The sequence below is a fragment of the Mastigoproctus giganteus genome, chromosome 8 (assembly GCF_048544385.1).
Source record: "Mastigoproctus giganteus isolate SK-2022 chromosome 8, ASM4854438v1, whole genome shotgun sequence".
Classification (NCBI taxonomy): Eukaryota; Metazoa; Arthropoda; class Arachnida; order Uropygi; family Thelyphonidae; genus Mastigoproctus; species Mastigoproctus giganteus.
The window spans coordinates 231667301-231691043 of record NC_143582.1 but is presented as its reverse complement, the minus strand read 5'-3'; the positions used below and the strand labels follow the sequence as shown (position 1 = coordinate 231691043).

At 38.5% G+C, this 23743-nt stretch overlaps 1 protein-coding gene across 3 annotated transcripts in view; it reads left to right on the top strand.

The window, feature by feature from the left end:
* LOC150082412 (spondin-1-like) overlaps positions 1–23367 on the top strand; it is a 366276-nt gene extending 342909 nt beyond the window's left edge. The window contains exons 16-17 of one of the 3 annotated variants that reach the window (XM_090379272.1): positions 10910–11084; positions 22837–23367. In XM_090379272.1, coding sequence (XP_090235398.1) covers positions 10910–11082 — 173 coding nt within the window. In that variant the 3' untranslated portion in view covers positions 11083–11084; positions 22837–23367. Of the gene's footprint in view, positions 1–10909; positions 11085–22836 lie in introns of those variants that run through there. The other 2 variants (XM_090379273.1, XM_090379275.1) reach the window with 2 other exon arrangements.
* Positions 23368–23743: the final 376 nt, after the last annotated feature.

Below are 23743 nucleotides of genomic sequence, written 5' to 3'. Positions count from 1 at the left end.
CAGTCGACATCGCTGGGCAGTGCAGTGTCGAGTCAGTTTGGTGTGACATAAGCATTGGGAGATCAAAATTGAGAGTAGGAGTGTGCTATAAGCCTAATGACTCTGATGAGTATAATAAGAAACTGTACAGGGAAATAGAGTGGGCCAGTAAATCAGAGAGTCTTATAATGGGGGATTTTAATTTCCCAGATATTGACTGGAATTTGGGGGCTGGTCACTCACACACTAGCAAGGCTTTTGTGGATTTATTGGATGATTGAATCAAGAGTAATACTCTTGATTTGATTATCAGTAGTGATTCTTCATGCATTACGAATCTGCAGATAAAGGAACCACTAGGTGGCAGTGATCACTGTGTGCTGAAGTGGGATTTACTCAAAGAGGTAACTACCATCAGGGGTAAAGGGAAGGGTTTTTGCTTTCATAAAGGTGACTACGATGGTCTGAGACAGCATTAGCATTAGTAGAGGCATTTGATGGAAGAAAGCAAGCATATGCAGCATCAGCCAAAAAAAAAAAAAAAAAACCCACTTCCACTTCACCCCTCTGTTCATTAAAAATACCTGTCCAGCTGAGCCTTAAACTTATTTAGGCTATCAACCTCCACCACAAGGGATGGCAGTCTGTTCCACCAACCAACCACCCGCTGGCTAAAGGCAAATTTCCGCACGTCTATCCTACATCTGTCTTTCCTCAATTTGAATTTATGCCCTCTCAGGTGATTTTTCTGAGCTAGAGGAAGAATCCCATCAGCATTGAGCATGCTTAAACCATTCAAGGCTTTATACACCTCTATCAGATCACCTCGCTGGTGCTTAGTCTCCAGACACTGTAATTTGCAAAACTTAAGCCTTTCTTCGTAAGAGCACCCCTTTGTTCCATTCACTAATCTTGTTGCCCTTCTCTGTACTCGTTCCAGCAGCTCTACATCCTTCTTGAAATGAGGCCTCCAGACCTGTATACAGTACTCTAGGTGTGGCCTGACCATTGCCTTATACAATGGAATAATCACCTCCTTATCCCTGCTGGAAAAATTCCTGTATATCATTGACAATACTCCATGAGCTTCTCTTGCAGCCCGTCTGCACCGCTCAGAGAACTTCATATCTGCCTGCACAATCACCCCCAAGTCCCTTTCATTCTCTACCACTGTCAGTGTAGTACCACAGAGTTGATACGTTGCTCTGGGGTTGCTGTTTCCCATGTGTTGTACTTTACATTTGTCAATGTTAAACTTCATTTGCCACCTCTCAGCCCATCTGCTCAACCTTTCCAGATCCTGTTGCAGCAGCATAGTATCAGTAGTGTCCTTGACAACCCTGCCAATCTTTGTATCATCTGCAAACTTGGACATTAAGCTTGATATACCATCATCAATATCATTTATAAATACAGAAAACAACAATGGACCCAACACTGAGCCCTGAGGGACTCCACTAATAACATCAGTCCACGATGAGCAGTGTCCATTGATTACCACTCTCTGTCTTCTCCCCCTCAACCACCCCTTTATCCATAGCAGCAATTTGCCTCCAATGTCACACTGCTCCAATTTGTGTAGCAGTCTTCCATGTGCAACAGTATCAAAAGCCTTTCTAAGATCCAAGTATATAATATCAAATTTAAATTTTAAATTTTAAAGTATTTAAATTTTATACAGTGGGACCAACTGAAGATGTTACCAACAGCAAATTCAAAATGGGAAGCATTCAAAGAACTTATCTTGGAAGCTACTAGGCTTTACATACCAACTAAGAAATATTAGCATTAGCATTAGCATTAGTAGAGGCATATGATGCGAGAGCAAGCTTATTCAGCATCAGCCAAAAAAAAAAAAAAAGAAAAACACACACCACTCCCATTTCACCCCTCCGTTCGTTCGAAATACCTGTCCATTTGAGCTTTAAATTTGTTTAGGCTATCAACTTCAACAACAAGGGATGGAAGTCCGTTCCACCAACCAACCACCCGCTGGCCAAAGGCAAATTTCCGCACATCTATCTGACATCCGTCCTTCCTCAATTTGAATTTATGCCCTCTGAGGTGATTATTCTGAGCAAGATGAAGAATCCCATTGGCATTGAGCATGCTCAAACCATTCAAAGCCTTATACACCTCTATCAGATCACCTCGCCGGTGCCTAGTCTCCAGACTCTGTAATTTGCAAAACTTAAGCCTTTCTTCGTAAGAGCAACCCTTTGTTCCATTCACTAACTTGTTGCCCTTCTCTGTACCCGTTCCAGCAGCTCTACATCCTTCTTGAAATGAGGCCTCCAGACCTGTATACAGTACTCAAGATGTGGCCTAACCATTGCCTTATACAAGGGAATAATCACCTCCTTATCCCTGCTAGAAAAATTCCTGTATATCATTGACAAGACACCATGAGCTACTCTTGCAGCTCGTCTGCACTGCTCAGAGAACTTCATATCTGCCTGCACAAATACCTCCAGGTCCTTTCCATTCTCCACCACTGTCAGTGTAGTACCGCAGAGTTGATACGTTGCTCTGGGGTTACTGTTTCCCATATGTAGTACTTTACATTTGTCAATGTTAAACTTCATTTGCCACCTCTCAGCCCATCTGTTCAACCTTTCCAGATCCTGTTGCAGCAGCATAGCATCAGTAGTGTCCTTAACAACCCTGCCAACCTTTGTATCATCTGCAAACTTGGACATTAAACTTGATATCCCATCATCAATATCATTCATAAACACCGAAAACAACAACGGACCCAAGACTGAACCCTGAGGAACTCCACTAATAACATTAGTCCACGTTGAGCAGTGTCCATTGGTTACCACTCTCTGTCTTCTGCCACTCAACCATCCCCTTATCCATAGCAGCAATTTGCTTCCAATGCCACACTGCTCCAATTTGTGCAGCAGTCTTCCATGTACAACAGTATCAAAAGCCTTTCTAAGATCCAAATATATAATATCAAAGTTATTCCCTGCATCCAGTTCTTTTGTGACTACATCATAGTATCCAATCAAATTGGTCAGGCAAGACCTGCCCTTAACAAAACCATGCTGCGTCTGAGCTATAACTGAATTCTTGTCTAGATGATCCTGCAGTGCTTCTTTAACCAGTGCCTCCATTAATTTACCTGGAACAGACGTTAAACTAACAGGTCTATAATTACTTGTGTCAGCCTTTGATCCTCCTTTGTGAATTGGGGTTACATTTGCACATCTCCAGTCTATGGGTATCTCCCCTGAGTCCAAAGAAGCTCTCATAATTATGGCTAGGGGTTTGCTTACTTCCTTTGCTGCCTCCTTTAATATAACTGGATAGATCCCATCCACCCCAGCCTTTTTTATGTTTATCCTCAACAATCTCTCCTCCATTTTCCTCTCAGTTATTACAAAATCATCCAGCTCACTGCCAATCTTTACTTTACCTACATCATTCTCCTTCCTGAATAACTCCTCATGCGTGAATGTAGAAGCAAAATACTCGTTTAGATTGTTAGCCACCTGAGCAGGATCCTCAACTGTTGAACCATCAATATCCAGTGGACCAATCTGATTCATCCCTTCCCTTCTTGAGTTTAAATATGTAAAGAACTCTTTTCTGTTTTTCTTTGCATCCTTTGCCAAGGATTTTTCGTAGTCTGCCTTTGTCTGCCTAATCTCCTTTGTGACTTGGTTACAGACCAAATTATACCTATCATAGGCTTCCATGTCACCCATTAATTTGTATGTATCCCATGCATTTTTCTTCTCTGCCACATGTCTCATTAATTCATCTGACAACCATTTAGGCCTAAACCTTGAACAATATTTCTTAGTTGGCATGTAAAGCCTGGTAGCCTCCAAGATTAGTTCCTTGAATGCTTCCCATTTTGAGTTTGCTGTTGGTAACATCATCAGTTGGTCCCACTGTATAGAATTTAAATACTGTCTCAGACAATCATAGTCGCCTTTACCAAAACAAAAACCCTTCCCTTTACCTCTGATGGTAGTTACCTCCTTGAGTAAATCCCACTTCAACACACTGTGATCACTGCCATCTAGTGGTTCATTTATCTGCAGATTCTTAATGCATGAAGAATCACTACTGATAATCAGATCAAGAGTATTGCTCCCTCTTGTTGCCTCACGAACATGCTGATGTAGAAAACAATCATCCAATAAATCCACAAAAGCCTTGCTAGTGTGCGAGTGACCAACCCACAAATTCCAGTCAATATCTGGGAAATTAAAATCCCCCATTATAAGACTCTCTGATTTACTGGCCCACTCTATTTCCCTGTACAACATCTTATTATACTCATCAGAGTCATTAGGCCTATAGCACACTCCTACTCTCAATTTTGATTTGCCTATGCTTATGTCACACCAAACTGACTTGACACTGCCCTGTCCATCGATGTCGACTGGCTTCACTTCCTTGGACTTTATGTATTTCTTAATTAATAGCATAACCCCTCCTCCCCTCCTGTCCTGTCTATCCTTTCTATACACATTGTATTCCCCAAATTCCAGTTCCGCATTACTTATATCTCTGTGACACCACGTCTCTGATATCCCAACAATATCTGCCTTTAATGTTTTGAGCAATACCTCAAATTCATCAAATTTATTTACCAAACTCAGCATTGGTGTACACGCAGGTATACATGCACCTGTTTCTATTCTTGGCTACCTTAACACAACCCATGTGTTTACTTGTACCGCAAGGACTCCCAGCAGTCTCTGAAATATCCTGCATCTTGTTTTTCAGGCTTCTGCTCATTTCAATAGAAGCAGTGCAAGAATCACTTCCACCTCTGCCAGTGGCTACTGTTAATCTATTAGTCCTTGTATCCCCCCCCAACTAGCAGTTTTCCGACCCACCTAACACTGCCTCGACAGCATCAGCAAAAATTCTTGAACCCTTTCTATTTAAGTGTATCCCATCCCTGTAGAAGCAATCTCTCCTGTTAACAAGTACAGTCCAGGCTGAAAAAAATTCTACCCCTTGAGCCTTGCACAATCCCTCCAGGGCCGAATTGATCGACAAGGCTCTCATCATATACTCCCTCCTATCGTGTCTGGGCAGAATTGCAGACACTTTCAAATTCAACCCTAATTCACGGCTTTTTTTCAACAGTGACCTGTACTTGCTAAGTAATTCCGCCGGTCTCCTACTCTTAATATCATTAGTGCCAACGTGTACAACTATATCACCTTTTGTGCCCTTAAAAGGTGATATCTGCTCTACAATGTCATCAACCTTTGACCCTGGCAGACATACTCTAGTCCTATTCCACCTATCCTTTTTACAAAGCATGTTCCCCGTTTCCCTGACAATACAGTCACCAACAACTACTAGTTCCTGTGGGACCAGCGCATTCTGCCTAGGGAGCTGCCTCTGTGTTGCCTGATGATCAAGTGCAAGCTCTGACGTTGATGTGGGCAGCTGAGAGCTTGATGGGCCCCTCAATTTATTTCCTTCGAGGGCATCCACCCTGTCCTTCAAGTCTCTCATAAAGGCCCATAACAACGCTGAGTTGTCGCCTGATTTCCTTGCACTCCTTACATCGTGCACACACAAAGACATCCCCTTTGGCAGTATCATGTCCCGTACCCGACTGCTCCGCAAACATCAAGCAAACAGTGCATTTTAAAAGACAGTGATTCAGAGGGCAACTGCCCCCCTCAGTTCTCCCCTGAACCACAGCACTCCCATTAGCTTGAGCCTTTTGCTTTGCTGCTCTGGTCAGAGTCATGATTCCGATTTAATTCAATAAAATTTCAAAACAAAAATTAAATCCTTAATTTATATCCCAAAACAGTTATGTTATATATATTTTTTTCGGTATCTAGTGTTTTCTATGAGTTCCCTTTATACAACTTCCGTATCATGTGTACCACTATAGTTATGTATTAATTATTTGTTACGATTAAGTCGTTATATATATATAGAGTTAAAAATACAATTTAATTGACAATAAAGTTTATCAAGATTAATAGATTTACTGATTAATTGGCAATATTATATTATGCACTATACTACACTAAGCTTATGCTATCGTGTAAAAATGGCGGGAATTCTCGAATGGTACTTCTACACACTCGTAAGTATTGATTAGCTTCCAAATATTGTTCAAGGTTTAGGCCTAAATGGATGTCAGATGAACTAATGACACGCATGGCAGAGAAGAAAAATGCATGGGATACATATAAATTAACATGTGACACAGAAGCCTAAGATAAGCTGGTCTGTAACCAAGGCACAAAGGAGGTTAGGCAGGCAAAGGCAGATTATGAGAAATCTTTGGCAAAGGATGCAAAAAAAACAGCAAAGAGTTCTTTACTTATGTAAACTCTAGAAGGAATTGGATGAATCAGATTTGTCCACTTGATATCGATGGTTCAACTGTTGATTTATCCTGCTCGGGTAGCTAACAAACTAAATGAATATTTTGCATCGACATTCACACATGAGGAGTTATTCAGCAAGGGGAATGCCAGAGGTGTATTCAACTCTGGCAGTAAGCTAGATAATTTTGTAATAACTGAGAGTAAAGTGGAGCAGAAATTGTTGAAGATAAATACAAGAAAGACACCTGGGGTGGATGGGATCTATCCAGTTATATTAAAGGAGGCAGCAGAGGAAGTAAGCAAACCCTTAGCCATAATTATGAGAGCTTCTTTGGACTTAGGGGAGGTACCCATAGACTGGAGATGTGCAAATGTGACCCCAATTCACAAAGGAGGATCAAAGGCTAACACAAGTAATTATAGACCTGTGAGTTTAACTTCTGCTCCAGAAAAATTAATGGAGGCACTGGTTAAAGAAGCACTGCAGGATCATCTAGACAAGACTTCAGTTATAGCTCGGACACAGCATGGTTTTGTTAAGGGGAAGTCTTGCCTGACCAATTTGATTGGATACTATGATGCAGTCACAAAAGAGCTGAATGCAGGGAATAACTTCGATATTATATACTTGGATCTTAGAAAGGCTTTTGATACTGTTGCACATGGAAGACTGCTGCCCAAGTTGGAGCAGTGTGGCATTGGAGGAAAATTGCTGCTATGGATAAAGTGGTTGAGGGGGAGAAGACAGAGAGTGGTAATCAATGGACACTGCTCATCGTGGACTAATGTTATTAGTGGAGTCCCTCAGGATTCAGTGTTGGGTCCATTATTGTTTTCTGTATTTATAAATGATATTGATGATGGTATACCAAGCTTAATGTCCAAGTTTGCAGATGATACGAAGGTTGGCAGGGTTGTCAAGGACACTGCTGACACTATGCTGCTGCAACACCCTCTGGAAAGGTTGAGCAGATGGGCTGAGAGGTGGCAAATGAAGTTTAACATTGACAAATGTAAAATACTACATATGGAAAACAGCAACCCGAGAGCAACGTATCAACTGTGTGGTACTACACTGACAGTGGTAGAGAATGAAAAGGACCTGGGGGTAATTGTGCTACCAGAAATGGAGTTCTCTGAGCAGTGCAGACGGGCAGCAAGAGTAGCTCATGGTGTCTTGTCAATGATATACAGGAATTTTTCTTGCAGGGATAAGGAGGTGATTATTCCGTTGAGTACTGTATTGGTCTGGAGGCCTCATTTCGAGAAGGATGTAGAGCTGCTGGAACGAGTACAGAGGAGGGCAACAAGATTAGTGAATGGAACAAAGGGGTACTCTTACGAAGAAAGGCTTAAGTTTTGCAAATTACAGTGTCTGGAGACTAGGCACCAGCAAGGTGATCTGATTGAGGTGTATAAAGCCTTGAATGGTTTGAGCATGCTCAATGCTGATGGGATTCTTCCTCTTGCTCAGAATAATCACCCGAGAGGGCATAAATTCAAATTGAGGAAAGACAGATGTAGGATAGATGTGCAGAAATTTGCCTTTAGCCAGTGGGTGGTTGGTTGGTGGAACAGACTTCCATCCCTTGTCGTGGAAGTTGATAGCCTAAATAAGTTTAAGGTTCAGCTGGACAGATATTTTGAAAGAACAGAGTGGGGAAGTGGGTTTTTTTTTTTTTTTTTTTTTATTTATTTATTTATTTTTTATTTTATTTTATTTTTTATTTTTTGGCTGATGCTGCATAAGCTTGTTTTCTTGCATCAGATGCCTCTACTAATGCTAATGCTGTCTTTACTGTCATTAACAACCCTGCCAACTTTTGTATCATCTCCAAACTTGGACAATGGGGGATGACCCACCTCGATGCACACATTGTACATTACCACTTACAGTCAAGCATATACTTTTAGATCCTCACTATTCCCATTTCAGAAGTACTTTCTGCTCTCAATCACAACTGCAAGAACCATTATCACTTACCCACATGATTGGAAATAGTGCTAACCTAGCTGAATTCTATACCTTTCTGAAACAAATACATATATATGAATTCCTCTGATGCCAAAATGGAAAAAAAAAATTATTACTTTAGGATAATAATATAGGAACTGGCACATTTTGGCCTCAGCTGCCCTTGTGCCCTTAAATACCAATACCAAAAAGTCACATTTTTACACTTTGTTATTCAACTGGTGTTTTCCCTGCTGCTTGGAAATTTGCTCGTATCCTGCTAGATCCTAAAAAAGGGTGACAAATCCTTCCCATTGTGCTAATTTCTATTCTTTCTAAAGTATTGGAGAACTCTATTAACTGCCAATTTTTAAAGTATATAGAAACCTTCCATCTGATCATTGATCACCAGTATGGATTTCGTTAGTGTTAATCTATTGGTGATATACAAATATGATGGAAAGGTTTCGTGAAACTCAAGCAGATGCTCTTGACATTTAAAAAGAATTTTGATTGTGTTTGGCATAAAGGTCTTCTAAATGTTTCCATCTTATGGTTTTCCAAATGTTTTTTGTAATTTGGTATCCAAATAGTTTTCTTTCTGATGGCTCACTGTGGGTGATGCAGAGAGCTCTCTGTCTTTTGACATCACTAATTATATTAATGACCTTCTTCCATTGACTGGAAATCCTATCCATAGTCTTGCTGATGGTAGCATATTGCATTCCAACAATGATAGAACATTTCATTCCACAGTTGTCTATTAAAATCGTAAAGATGGGGATAGTCTTGAATAGATTAATTATTAATAAAATGCCAATAGTTGTGCACCAGAAACTTTCGATATTCGTCTTTACGATTTTAATAGACAACTGTGGAATGGAATGTACATTTCCTTCTTACATGCATATTTTAATGGGTTTAAATTAATTTCATGTTTAATTTTTTAAATTTAAATTGAACCAAGACTTCAGTAATGGTTTAGTACAAGTAAGTTTCTCACTCTTATTAACTGTGGCTTCTATAACTCATCACATCCAAGCGAATTCATCAAGAGGCGAGTGCTGGAAATTAAGTGGTGCTACTTTAATATTCTTCTTCTTCAACAGGAATGTTTCCATTTACAATGGGTTTCCTCAGCCTACAAGTTATTTCTTGTTAGGAATTTTTTCCCGCCATAAAGTGCGGTTCAAGATGTCTTGGTCGGTTAAGCCTCGGGCGGTCATGCACTTCCGTACTCCATCCATCCATGTCCTCCTAGGTCTTCCTCTTCTCCTTCTTCCAGGAGGTACCCATTCCAGGATAGCCTTTGGATATCTGTTTTCTTGCATCTGTTTTACATGTCCATACCATGTTAGACGCTTTTCTTTGATGGTGTCAATAATAGTCTTTTTCACTTCCATTTTTTCTCTTATGTCTTCATTCCATTTTCTGTCTCTTCTAGAAGTTCCTGCTGAGCGTCTCCAAAAATCCATTTCTGTGGAGAGCAATTTGTTTTCCGCTCGCCTATTCAATGTCCAGGTTTCCGCTCCATATAATAGAAGACTTTGTACAATTGTTTGAAATATAAGTTTCTTTGTTTTATTTAGGATATTTTTGCTCCACAGAACAGAGTTTAACATGCCGATAGCCTTTCTGCCGTCTGTAATTCTCTTATTGATCTCTGCTTGGGATGATCCATCACTTTGTAAGATTGATCCGCTCCATACAATAGAAGACTTTGTACAATCGTTTGAAATATAAGTTTCTTTGTTTTATTTAGGATATTTTTGCTCCACAGAACAGAGTTTAACATGCCGATAGCCTTTCTGCCATCTGTAATTCTCTTATTGATCTCTGCTTGGGATGATCCATCACTTTGTAAGATTGATCCCAAATATTTGAATATTTGCATATAATATTTGAATATTTGCTTTAATATACTTAGTCATTATAATACAGCACATAAGTCCTTTAACTTACAGTTAGCCTTTATTAAACTAAGTGATGGTATTGCACTGGTTAGTGAGAATCATCTAGTGCTTAGTAAAGCTGAGTGTCACAGTGGTTTTGCCATTCTTCAGTGGGGTTTGAATGCCACACCTTGATCTTTGCTTGCATTAGTTCATACCTGTGTGATCACCTCCAATATACCAAGCATATAGTGCAGTATATGGTTTTATGTAATTTGTACATGGAGGAGAAATCTGGCGCTACTAATAGTCCTATTTTTGTGATGCAAACAGATGATATAGATTTTGTAGAATGATAACCTTATCAAAATTCACTTGATTTAATTCAAAAGTGAAACCTGAGTAAAAAATAAATATTCTTCATGATACAATGAGAAAAAGAACAGTACTATTCTACAAACTGTTCATGGCCAGGGGATAATAATATGAATAATATGAGTGGATAATATCTCCATCACTGTTTTAGACTTTCAAGTTGTAGCTTTAGCTATTATCACTGGAAGAATGCCCACAACAGACCTTAGAAACCAACAACAATCTTATTATTGATAGAAAAATCTTACTATTGATAGAACATTCTTACTATTGATAAAACAGACTTACTATTCTGTCTATATGTGTATTATATATAATTATTTTAAATATAGTTTTTTAAAATTATTTTTAACCAGTGTTCTTTGTATTTTTACTAGATTGTATGCTGAATCAGTGGTTAGACTGGTCGAAATGTTCAAAATCTTGTGGTCAGGGAGGAATTCAGCAGAGAACCAGAACAGTTAAACGTCCTCCAAAACATGGTGGGGCTCCATGTGGACCAAAAGTAGAGAGAAAATATTGTAATCTTCCACCATGCCCATTTTATTAAGGGTTGGTTTCCCTCACTTCTGCCAAGACTGAAATATATTTCCATTATATAATATTCCCTTTAATTTTACTAGTTTACAATTTACAGTTGTATAACACTACTTATAAAATTTCCAATTATTATTATTATTAGCTATATGGTGCAACGAAGCCTGAGGCTTATGCTGCACCAGCAAAAAAAAAAAAAAAATTCCTGAGCCACCCTGAGAGAGAGAGACAAAAAAGGGAATCACCAAGAAAGAGAAGAATGATGATATCCAGCTCAGGACCCTGGGTGTGCCATGCCCATACTCACCAGATGTGAGCCCCTGGGTTGTATAACTGTGATTTATGGTAGTTACACAATTAGAAATTTCAGAAAAATCATTAATCAGAACACACCAAATTTTAGTCGAAAAAAGATTTCCATAAGTATTTGCTTATAAATTCTCAGCATGATGAAGCTATAACTTCAAACTTAAATGGATGGCATTCACTATAACTTTTGTGTGCAATAAGAGGGGGAGCCAGACGTGTTCAAAGCTGCTAAGTGGATTTTCTTATTTATTTATTTGAAATTATTGTTTTTATAAAACTTTTGATTTTAATTTAGCAGCATAAAAATATCGGTAAGGGTATCAAATCCACGTGTTACAAGTTGCAGCTCCGCTGAATGAGAAGTTTTTAGCCATATTTAGCCGCTCTATTGACCAATTGTTACATCAAATTATTTTCTTTAAGTAGCTTATAGACCTAGTCAGGACCGTTAGTTTATTCTGAATTGAAACAGTGAGACTTGGAAGTTAATTAATACTTAAGTGTCCGTAGATTTACCGTTCGTAACTTGCCGCCTTTGTTATACGATACGTTATATCCCGAACTAGAAAGCGTCAGTAAGTATAGTATAGCATATAATATAATATTGTCAATTAATCAGTAAAATCTATTAATTTTGTTAAACTTCTTTGTCAGTTAAAATGTACTTTTAACTAAATACATATAACGACTTAGATTACAAACGTAATATAATTAATTAATACATAACTTGATATGGAAGTTATATAAACGGAACTCGTAGAAAAAACTTGATACTGAAAAATATATATAGCGTTATAACTGTGTTGGGATACAAGTTTAGGGTTATACTTTTGTACTGAAATTAAAATTTTATTAAAATTAAATCAAAACCATGACTCAGACCACAGCAGCAAAGCAAAAGGCTCAAGCTAATGGGAATGCTGTGGCTCGGAGAAGAACTGAGGGGGGGCAGTTGCCCTCTGAATCACAGCCTTTTAAAATGCACTGCTTGCATGATGTTTGTGGAGCAATCAGGTACAGGACACGATATTGCCATGGCGGATGTCTTTGTGTGTGTACGATGCAAGGAGTGCAACGAAATCAGGCGACAACTCAGCATTGTTATGGGCCTATATGAGAGCTTGAAGGACAGGGTGGATGCCCTCGAAGGATCTAAATTGAGGGCCCATCAAGCTCTCAGCTACCCACATCAATGCCAGAGCTTGCACTTGGTCATTACGCAACTCAGAGGCAACCCCCAAAGCAGAATGTGCGGGTCCCACAGGACTTGTTGGCGACTCTATTGTCAGGGAAAAGCATATTCCCCGTTTCAGGGAATATGCTTTGTAAAAAGGATAAGTGGAACAGGACCAGGGTATGTTTGCCAGGGTCAAAGGTTGATGATGTTGTAGAGCAGATATCATCTTTTAAGGGCACAAAAGGTGATATAGTTGTACACGTTGGCACTAATATTATATTAAGAGTAGGAGACCGGCAGAATTACTTAACAAGTACAGGTCACTGTTGAAAAAAAGCCGTGAATTAGGGTTGAATTTAAAAGTGTCTGCAATTCTGCCCAGATACGATAGGAGGGAGTATATGAGAGAGCCTTGTCGATCAATTCAGCCCTGGAAAGATTGTGCAAGGCTCAAGGGGTATAATTTTTTTCTGCCTGGTCTGTACTTCTAAACAGGAGAGACTGCTTCTACAGGGATGGGATGCAGTTAAATAGAAAGGGTGCAAGAATATTTGCTGATGCTATTGAGGCAGTATTAGGTGGGTAGGAAAATTGCTAGCTTGTGGGGATACAAGAACTAATAGATTAACAGTAGCCACTGGCAGAGGTGAAAGTGACTCTTGCACTGCTTCTATTGGAATGAGCAGAAGCCTGAAAAACAGGATGTGGGATGTTTCAGAGACTGCTGGGAGCCATTGCGGTACAAGTAAACACATGGGTTGTGTTAGGGTAGCGAAGAATAGGAACAGGTGCATGTATACTTGCGTGTACACCAATGCTAGGAGTTTGGTAAATAAATTTAATGAATTTGAGGTATTGCTCAAAGCATCAAAGGCAGATATATTTTTGGATATCAGAGACGTGGTGTCACACAGATATAAGGAATGCAGAACTGGAATTTGGCGAGTACAACATCTACAGAAAGGATAGGAAGGGAGGAGGGGTTATGCTATTCAAAATCAAAAGATTTCTGCATAATTAGTTCTCTGTTAAAGCAAAATTATGCATCTGCAAAATTTGGAACAAATGGAAGTGAAGCCAGTCAACATCGCTGGACAGTGCAGTGTTGAGTCGGTTTCGTGTGACATAAGCATTGGGAGATCAAAATTGAGAATAGGAGTGTGCTATAGGCCTAATGACTCTGATGAGTATAATAAGAAAATATACAGGGAAATAGAGTGGGCCAGTAAATCTGAGTCTTATAATGGGGGATTTTAATTTCCCAGATATTGACTGGAATATGTGGGTTGGTCACTTATCTGTAGCCAAGTGGTCAGGAGCGGGAGTGCAGTAGCACACGCTCTCCGAGTAGACCGAGGTTCAAGCCCCTGATTGCTAAATATGGTCGATCTGCCAACCCGCACTGGACCAGCGTGGCAGATTATGGTCCATTTTCCCTCGGCTTGAATTGTTGAGGAGGCTTCCATCCTTCAATGAGTTGATAATGGCTGCATTTTACTTTTTTTTTTTTACACTAGCAAGGCTTTTGTGGATTTATTGGATGATTGTTTTCTACATCAGCATGTTTGGGAGGCAACCAGAGGAAGTAACATACTTGATTTGATTATCAGTAGTGATTCTTCATGCATTAAGAATCTGCAGATAAAGGAACCACTAGGTGGCAGTGATCACAGTGTGCTGAAGTGGGATTTACTCAAAAAGGTAACTTCCATCAGGGGTAAACGGAAGGTTATTGCTTTCGAAAAGGCAACTATGATGGTCTGAGACAGTATTTAAATTCTATACAGTGGAACCAACTAATGATGTTACCAACAGCAAATTAAAAATGGGAAGCATTCAAAGAACTTATCTTGGAAGCTACTAGGCTTTACATACCAACTAAGTAATATTGTTCAAGGTTTAGGCCTAAATGGATGTCAGATGAACTGATGAGACATATGGCAGAGAAGAAAAATGCATGGGAAAGATATAAATTAACACGTGACACAGAAGTCTAAGATAGAAATAAGCTGGTCTGTAACCAAGTCACAAAGGAGGTTAGGCAGGCAAGGGCAGATTATGAGAAATCTTTGGCAAGGGATGCAAAGAAAAACAGCAAAGAGTTCTTTACTTATGTAAACTCTAGAAGGAAGGGGCTGAATCAGATTGGTCCACTTGATATCGATGGTTCAACTGTTGATGATCCTGCTCAGGTAGCTAACAAATTAAATGAATATTTTGCATCGACATTCACGCATGAGGAGTTATTCAGCAAGGGAAATGCCAGAGGTGTATTCATCTCTGGCAGTAAGCTAGATAATTTTGTAATAACTGAGAGTAAAGTGGAGGAGAAATTGTTGAAGATAAATACAAGAAAGACACCTGGGGTGGATGGGATCTATCCAGTTATATTAAAGGAGGCAGCAAAGGAAGTAAGCAAACCCTTAGCCATAATTATGAGAGCTTCTTTGGACTCAGGGGAGGTACCCATAGACTGGAGATGTGCAAATGTGAACCCAATTCACAAAGGAGGATCAAAGGCTGACAAAAGTAATTATAGACCTGTGAGCTTAACTTCTGTTCCAGGATAATTAATGGAGGCACTGGTTAAAGAAGCACTGCAAGATTATCTAGACAAGACTTCAGTTATAGCTTGGACACAGCATGGTTTTGTTAAGGGGAAGTCTTGTCTGACCAATTTGATTGGATACTATGATGCAGTCACAAAAGAACTGGATGCAGGGAATAACTTTGATATTATATACTTGGATCTTAGAAAGGCTTTTGATACTGTTGCACATGGAAGACTGCTACACAAATTGGAGCAGTGTGACATTGGAGGCAAATTGCTGCTATGGATAAAGGGGTGGTTGAGGGGGAGAAGACCGAGAGTGGTAATCAATGGACACTGCTCATCATGGACTAATGTTATTAGCGGAGTCTCTCAGGGTTCAGTATTGGGTCCATTATTGTTTTCTGTATTTGTAAATAATATTGATGATGGCATATCAAACTTAATGTCCAAGTTTGCAGACGATACAAAGGTTGGCAGGGTTATTAAGGACACTACTGACGCTATGCTGCTGCAACAGGATCTGGAAAGGTTGAGCAGATAAGCTGAGAGGTGGAAAATGAAGTTTAACATTGACAAATGTAAAGTACTACATATGGGAAACAGCAACCCCAGAGCAACGTATCAACTCTGTGGTACTACACTGACAGTGGTAGAGAATGAAAAGGACCTGGGGGTATTTGTGCAGGCAGATATGAAGTTCTCTGAGCAGTGCAGACGGGCTGCAAGAGTAGCTCATGGTGTCTTGTCAATGATATACAGGAATTTTTCTAGCAGGGATAAGGAGGTGATTATTCCCTTGTATAAGGCAATGGTCAGGCCACACCTTGAGTACTGTATACAGGTCATTTTAACAAGGATGTAGAGCTTTTGGAATGTTGTTGTTATTTGGTTTTTAGGAGCATTAGCAACTAAGGCAATATTGCTCCGGGAATATGCGGTGGTCATTCCCTGACCTTTCTGCATCCTCTGTATTTGGTGGTGACGGGCTCGAACTCCAGTCTAATCAAGAAGCGTGTGCTACGCACTGCTGCTCCATCCCACCTGGCTACGGAGGCACTCTTTTTTGGAATGAGTACAGAGAAGGGCAACAAGATTAGTGAATGGAACAAAGGGTTGCTCTTACGAAGTAAGGCTTAAGTTTTGCAAATTACAGTGTCTGGAGACTAGGCACCGGCGAGTTGATCTGATAGAGGTGTATAAAGCCTTGAATGGTTTGAGCATGCTCAATGCTGATGGGATTCTTCCTCTTGCTCAGAATAATCACCTGAGAGGGCATAAATTCAAATTGAGGAAAGACAGATGTAGGATAGATGTGCAGAAATTTGCCTTTAGCCAGCGGGTAGTTGGTCGGTGGAACTGACTTCCATCCCTTGTTGTGGAAGTTGATAGCCTAAATAAATTTAAGGCTCAGCTGGACAGGTATTTCGAATGAATGAAGGGGTGAAGTGGAAGTTTTTTTTTTTTTTTTTGGCTGATGCTGCATAAGCTTGCTTTCTTGCATCATATGCCTCTACTAATGCTAATAAATAATAGACAAATAATAAATAATAGAAAAATAGTGAATGGAACAAAGGGGTGCTCATACGAAGAAAGGCTTATGTTTTGCTAATTACAGTGTCTGGAGACTAGGCAGCAGCGAGGTGATCTGATAGAGGTGTATAAAGCCTTGAATGGTTTGAGCATGCTCAATGCTGATGGGATTCTTCCTCTTGCTCAGAATAATCACCTGAGAGGGCATAAATTCAAATTGAGGAAAGACAGATGTAGGATAGATGTGCGGAAATTTGCCTTTAGCCAGCGGGTGGTTGGAGGTGGAACAGACTTCCATCCCTTGTCGTGGAAGTTGATAGCCTAAATAAGTTTAAGGCTCAGCTGGACAGGTATTTCGAACGAACAGAGGGGTGAAGTGGAAGTGGTTATTTTTTATTTATTTATTTTACTTTAATTTTTTTTTTTGGCTGATGCTGCATAAGCTTGCTTTCTTGCATCAAATGCCTCTACTAATGCTAATGCTAATGCTAAGCTTAAACTATTTTCAGTTTTTCATTTTTTTTTTTTTTTGCTTTCTGAAACAAGAAATTGTTTCAGAATTTCTAAGTAATGCTGATGCTAAGCTTAAACTATTTTCAGTTTTTCATTTTTTTTTTTTGCTTTCTGAAACAAGAAATTGTTTCAGAAAGCAAAGTTCAAGTACGGTATATAACTATCGTATCACAAAGGCGGGAAAATTACGAACGGTAGCGGAGTTGAAACACGTGGAAACCCTTACCGATACTTTTATGCAATTACAAGGCCGAGTAAAGAATAAATACACCAAATTAATCAGAAAATCACAAAATAATGTTATACTACTAAATTTAAATCAAAAGTTTTAGAAAAACAATAATTTCAAATCAATAAATAAGAAAAATCCACTTTGCGGCTTTGAACACGACCGTCTCTAGTAGCCTCGTCAGCAGTCTCAAATGGGTTGAGATGGTTGAGTGGGAGACGACAGAGAGTGGTAATCAATAGACACTGCTCTTCATGGACAAATGTTGTTAGTGTAGTTCCCCAGGGTTCGGCCCATTGTTGTTTTGTATATTTATCAATGATATTGATGAAGGTATATCAGGTTTAATGTTCAAGTTTGCAGATGATACAAAGGTTGGCAGGGTTGTTAACGACAGTAAAGACAGTATGCTATTCCAACTGGATCTAGATAAGTTGGGAAAGTGTGCTGAGAAGTGGCAACTGAAGTTTAAGTACTGTATATGCGTAGTAATAACCGAAGAGAAATATACCAACTCTGTGGTACTGCACTCAGAGAAGTGGAAATTACCTGGGGGTAATTGTGCAGTCAAATATAAAGTTTGCTGAGCAGTGCAGATGGGCTGCTAGGACAGGTCATGGAGTCTTGTCAATGATATATAGGAATTTTGCTAGCAGGGACAGGGAGATGATTGTCCCATTATACAAGTCGGGCCACACCTAGAATACTGTGTACAGGTCTGGAGGCCTCATTTTAAAAAGGATGTAGAGTTGCTAGAATAAGTACAAAGAAGGACAACAAGATTGGTGAGGGGAACAAAGTGGGGCTCTTACCAAGAAAAGCTTAAGTTCTGCAAATTGCAGTGCCTGAAGAGTAGGCACCTGCAATGTGATCTGATTGAGGTGTATAAGGCTGAATGCTGATGAGATTCTTCCTCTTGCTCAGACTAAGAACCTGAAGCGCACAGTTGCAAATTGAGGAAAGATAGTTGTAGAATAGATGTTTGGAAATTTGCCTTTAGCCAGCAGATTTTTGATTGGTGGAACAGGCTTCCATCTTTTGCTGTGTAAGCTAATAGCCTAAATAAATTTAAGGCTGAGCTGGACAGGCATTTGGAAGCGATGGAGGGGTGAAATGGGAGCATTTTTTTTTATTTAGCTGATGCTGCATAAGCTTGCTTTCTTGCATCATATGCCTCTACTAATGCTAACGTTAATTATGTGGGCTGCAGAGCTTGGCATCCAGGCACATCAGAGGTTACCTGAATAAGGTTATAATGGCTCTGAGCAATTAGTAAAATGAATGAAGGTGGAAATCTCACTATTCTAATGAATTCCAGAACTAGGATCATAAATTCAATTTACAGAGCTTGAGGTATAGATTAAATTGCAGGAAGTTTTATTTTAGTCAGCGAGTCATTGATTGTTGGCACAAGTCTGTGGCTTGCACCTTATGGTGAATTCTATTACTAATGAAAGTGGATTGTTGAAGTAACTAGAATGCAGGATTTTTCAAAGTGTTATAAAACAACATGTAAAAAAAAAATCATTGACTAGTAACCTCTTGCTCTTTAGCATTAGTTGAGGCATATAGTATGATGAAAGAAAGCAAGCTTATAGAGCATTAGAAAAAAAAAAAAACCTTCCCATTTCACCCATCCAGTCACTCCAAATGTTTGTTTGGTTCAGCCTTAAATTTATTTAAGCTATCAACTTCCACAACAACAGATGGCAGTCTGCTCCAGCAATCAATTACCTGCTGGCAAAGGCAAACTTCTGCATATCTATTCTACAATTATCTTTCCTCAAATTGAATCTATGCCCCCTCAGGTTCTTACTCTTAATTTGAGGGGGCCCAAATTCATATTGAGGAAGGATTGTTGCAGAATAGTTTCTCTTTGGTTATCTCTACACATATGCAGTACTTTGCATTTGTCAATGTTAAACTTCAGTTGCCACTTCTCAGCCCACTTTCTCAACTTATCTCCAGTTGGAATAGCATACTATCTTTACTGTCCTTAACAACCCTGCCAACCTTTGTATCGTCTACAAACTTGGACATTAAGCTTGATATACCATCATAAATATCATTTATAAATACAGAAAACAACAATGGACCCAAGGTTGGGTCCATTGTTGTTTTCTGAACCCTGAGGGACTCCACTAATAACATTAGTCCACAATGAGCAGTGTCCATTGATTATCACTTTCTGTCTTCACCCCCTCAACCATCCCTTTATCCATAGCAGCAATTTGCCTCCAATGCCACACTGCTCCAATTTGTGCAGCAGTCTTCCATGTCCAACAGTATCAAAAGCCTTTATAAGATCCAAATATATGATATCCAAGTTATTCCTTGCATCCAGTTCTTTTGTGACCGCATCATAGTATCCAATCAAATTGGTCAGGCAAGACTTTCCCTTAACAAAACCATGCTGTGTCCGAGCTATAACTGAAGTCTTGTCTAGAAGATCCTGCAGTGCTTCTTTAACCAGTGCCTCCATTAATTTTCCTGGAACAGAAGTTAAATTCACATGTCTATAATTACTTGTGTCAGCCTTTGATCCTCCTTTGTGAATTGGAGTCACATTTGCACATCTCCAGTCTATGGGTACCTCCCCTGAGCCCAAAGAAGCTCTCATAATTATAGCTAAGGGTTTGCTTACTTCCTTTGCTGCCTCCTTTAATATAACTGGATAAATCCCATCCATCCATCCTTAGATTTACTTGAGCGTGTACAGGGAAGGGCAAGATTGGTGAGGGGAATGAAGGGATCCTCTTACCAAGAGAGCCTTAAGTTCTGCAAATTGCAGTGGCTGGAGACTAGGCACCTGTGTGGTGATCTGATTGAGGTGTATAAGGCCTTGAATGGTTTGAGCACGCTGAATTCTGATGGGATCCTTCCACTTGTTCAGATTACGAACCTAAGGGGGCATAAATTCAAATTAAGAATAGATGTGCAGAAATTTTCCTTTAGCCAGCGGGTGGTTAATTGCTGGAACAAACTTCCTTCTGTCGTTGTGGAAGTTGACAGGTTGAATAAATTTAAGGAGGAACTGGACAGGCATTTGGAGGGAATGGTGTGATTTTTTTTCTTTTGGCTGATGCTGCATAAGCTCATACATTTGCTTTCTTGCATCACATGCCACTACTACTACTACCCCGGGTGCCTTTTTTATGTTTATCCTCAACAATTTCTCCTCCACTTTCCTCTCAGTTATTACAAAATCATCTAGCTCACTGCCAGAGTTTAATTCACCTCTGGTATTCCCCTTCCTGAATAATTCCTCATGTGTGAATGTAGATACAAAATGCTCATTTAGTTTGTTAGCCACCTGAGCAGGATCATCAACAGCTGAACCATGAATATCTAGTGGACCAATCTGGTTCATCCCTTTACCTTCTAGAGTTTACATAGATAAAGAACTCCTTTCTGTTTTTCTTTGCATCCTTTGCCTGCCTAACCTTCTTTGTGACTTGGTTACAGACCAGCTTATATCTATCATAGGCTTCACCCATTAATTTATATGTATCCCATGCATTTTTCTTCTCTGCCATATGTCTCATTCGTTCATCTGACATCCATTAGGCCTAAATCTTGAACAATATTTCTTAGTTGGTATGTAAAGCCTAGTAGCTTCCAAGATAAAATCTTTGAATGCTTCCCATTTAGAATTTGCTGTTGGTAACATCATCATCAGTTGGTCTCACTGCATAGAATTTAAATACTGTCTCAGACCATCATAGTCACCTTTACGAAAGGAAAAACCCTTCCCTTTATCCCTGATGGTAGTTACCTCTTTGATAAATCCCACTTCAGCACACTGATCACTACCACCTAGTGGTTCCTTTATCTGCATATTCTTAATGCATGAAGAATCACTACTGATAATCAGATCAAGAGTATTACTCCCAAACATGCTGATGCAGAAAACAATCATCCAATAAATCCACAAAAGCCTTGCTAGTGTGTGAGTGACCAAGCCACAAATTCCAGTCAATATCTGGGAAATTAAAATTCCCCATTATAAGACTCTCTGATTTACTGGCCTACTCTATTTCCCTGTACAGTTTCTTATTATACTAATCAGAGTCATTAGGCCTATAGCACACTTCTACTCTCAATTTTGATCTTCCAATGCTTATTTCACACCAAACTGACTTGACACTGCACTGTCCAGCGATGTCGACTGGCTTCACTTCCTTGGATTTTTGGTGTTTCTTAACTAATAGCATAACCCCTCCTCCCTTCCTATCCTTTCTGTACAGTTCTTCATGATAAGCACTTGCAATGAAACTTGTCATAGCATAGAACATCCACTCAAGCTGATGTCAATGGTGGGGTTTAGGGGTTACTGAATTGCTGTATTGTTTGGGTTTTTTCTTTTACCAGGGTTATATTTTATGTTATTTGATTTTATAGTATCTTTTGTTCCAAAAATTTCACACAACTAGAAATTACTAGCTACAAAAAAGATCAGAATGTCTTAGGAGCTTTGTGCACTTTCATAAGTACCTCCTAAATTTTTTTTGGAAGGCAGTTATGAAATATAATGTAGGTAAATCCTGATAAATACAGGATTTACCTACATTATATTTCATAACTGCCTCCCTTTAAACTGTAGTTTAAAAAACGTACATACTTAATTTCTGCATATATTCTCCTTTAATTTATGAATTCTAAATTAAAGTAGATTAACTTAATGAAATGAAATAAAAAAAAAAAATTTAAAGGTACAGAATATGAGTATATGTTAAAGCAGGTTTTAATTTTTCCACCTTTAAAACATTAATTTTCAATAATTTAGAAAACACCAATTTAGAGTAGAAATGGTATTACACTATTTATGAAATTGTGTACTAACTATAAACTATTTAAGTGCAAAGGCCTCATGCTACGAGGTAGAATAACTAACATCATTTTAACGTAGCCATCTACCAAAGTAGTTTAATTAATTAAATTGGCATTATTTTGGTTATATCTCATATTGTGAAGGCCTTCACAACGAGTTGCCATGGTAGTGTACTACCTCGAATAAGTAACACTTTACCAGTTGAGAAGACAATATAAGATATAACCAAAATGATGCCAATTTAATTAATTAATTTAACTAATTTGGTAGATGGCTACATTAAAGTGATGCTTTTGCACTAACCTATATATTGTGTACTAGCATAACTGATGATCTAAATATTCAGAAATAGTATTTGTTCTAATAAAATAATGATTATGTTTAATAATTCTGACATAGATTTGATATTTGTTCTATAATAATTCTCTTTATAATAAGTGGACATACAAATTATAGTTGCCGATCCTAGTTATCATTATACAGTATACACATTTTGAGTTTAAATATTAATCTATTTTATATTATTTGTATTTTTTCCAAATAATGTTGAAATTTGTTATTAACATTATATAAATTAATGAAGAGTTTTTTTAGTATTATTATATATTTTTTTATTCTTTTCAGGTTGATTGTTCCTGACAAGAGATTCACAGTGAAGAGCTGCATAGCAAGCCTTCTCTACATATCATTTCTAAATAATGCGGGCTGCTCTTTGAACTTGTAAATAATTCACTTTTTATCTCATAACTCTTGTCCAGCTTTATCTTGGAATTCAACCTAGCATACTGCTGTCAGTGGCATGATTTGACATACAGTAGTATGTCTGCTCAGGATTCAAACAGAATTATAATTTCTCTACTTAGCAAGCCACTCACATCTGTAGCTTTACTTAACAGAAGGTTTTATTTTTTATTGCTGTTTTTAAAGATTTACTTTGTGTACATATTGAATGGAGGGGAAAAAGAATTTTACAAAAAAAAAAAAAAAAAACACCTGGAGAAGCCTGTGCAATAATTGTAGTTAGCAATAAGGTTTCTTGAGAATTGATGGAATGTCAGAGGGCTTTTCAAGTCAGTCAGCAATCATGTTGTCAGGCATAAAATTAAAAATAGCACTGTTTGTCAAAAATAATTTGTGTGCACATTTTTCAGAAATTTTCTGATAAATTTCAATAATAAATTCACTTAAAATGAATTTCATCTTGGGTGTATTTGTACAGTTGTCATTTATGTAGGATGTTTAGTCCAAATTTCATTATATGAAAGGCTGCATATCAGATGTCTTCTATTTATATTCATCACATAGAGTGAATGAAACAATGTTTTTAAGAATAATGTTCATTACTTACAAAATATATATATGAAGATAATATATACAAGAAGTACAAAATGCCTACTGCATTGAAATCTGAAAACAATTTTAGAAATCACTTATGAACACACAGATTTATCAAGATAACTCATCTCCTCTGCTTTCAGCACCTTTAAAGGGTGTAAAATTCATGAAATAAAATGAAAATTGGAATACAAAA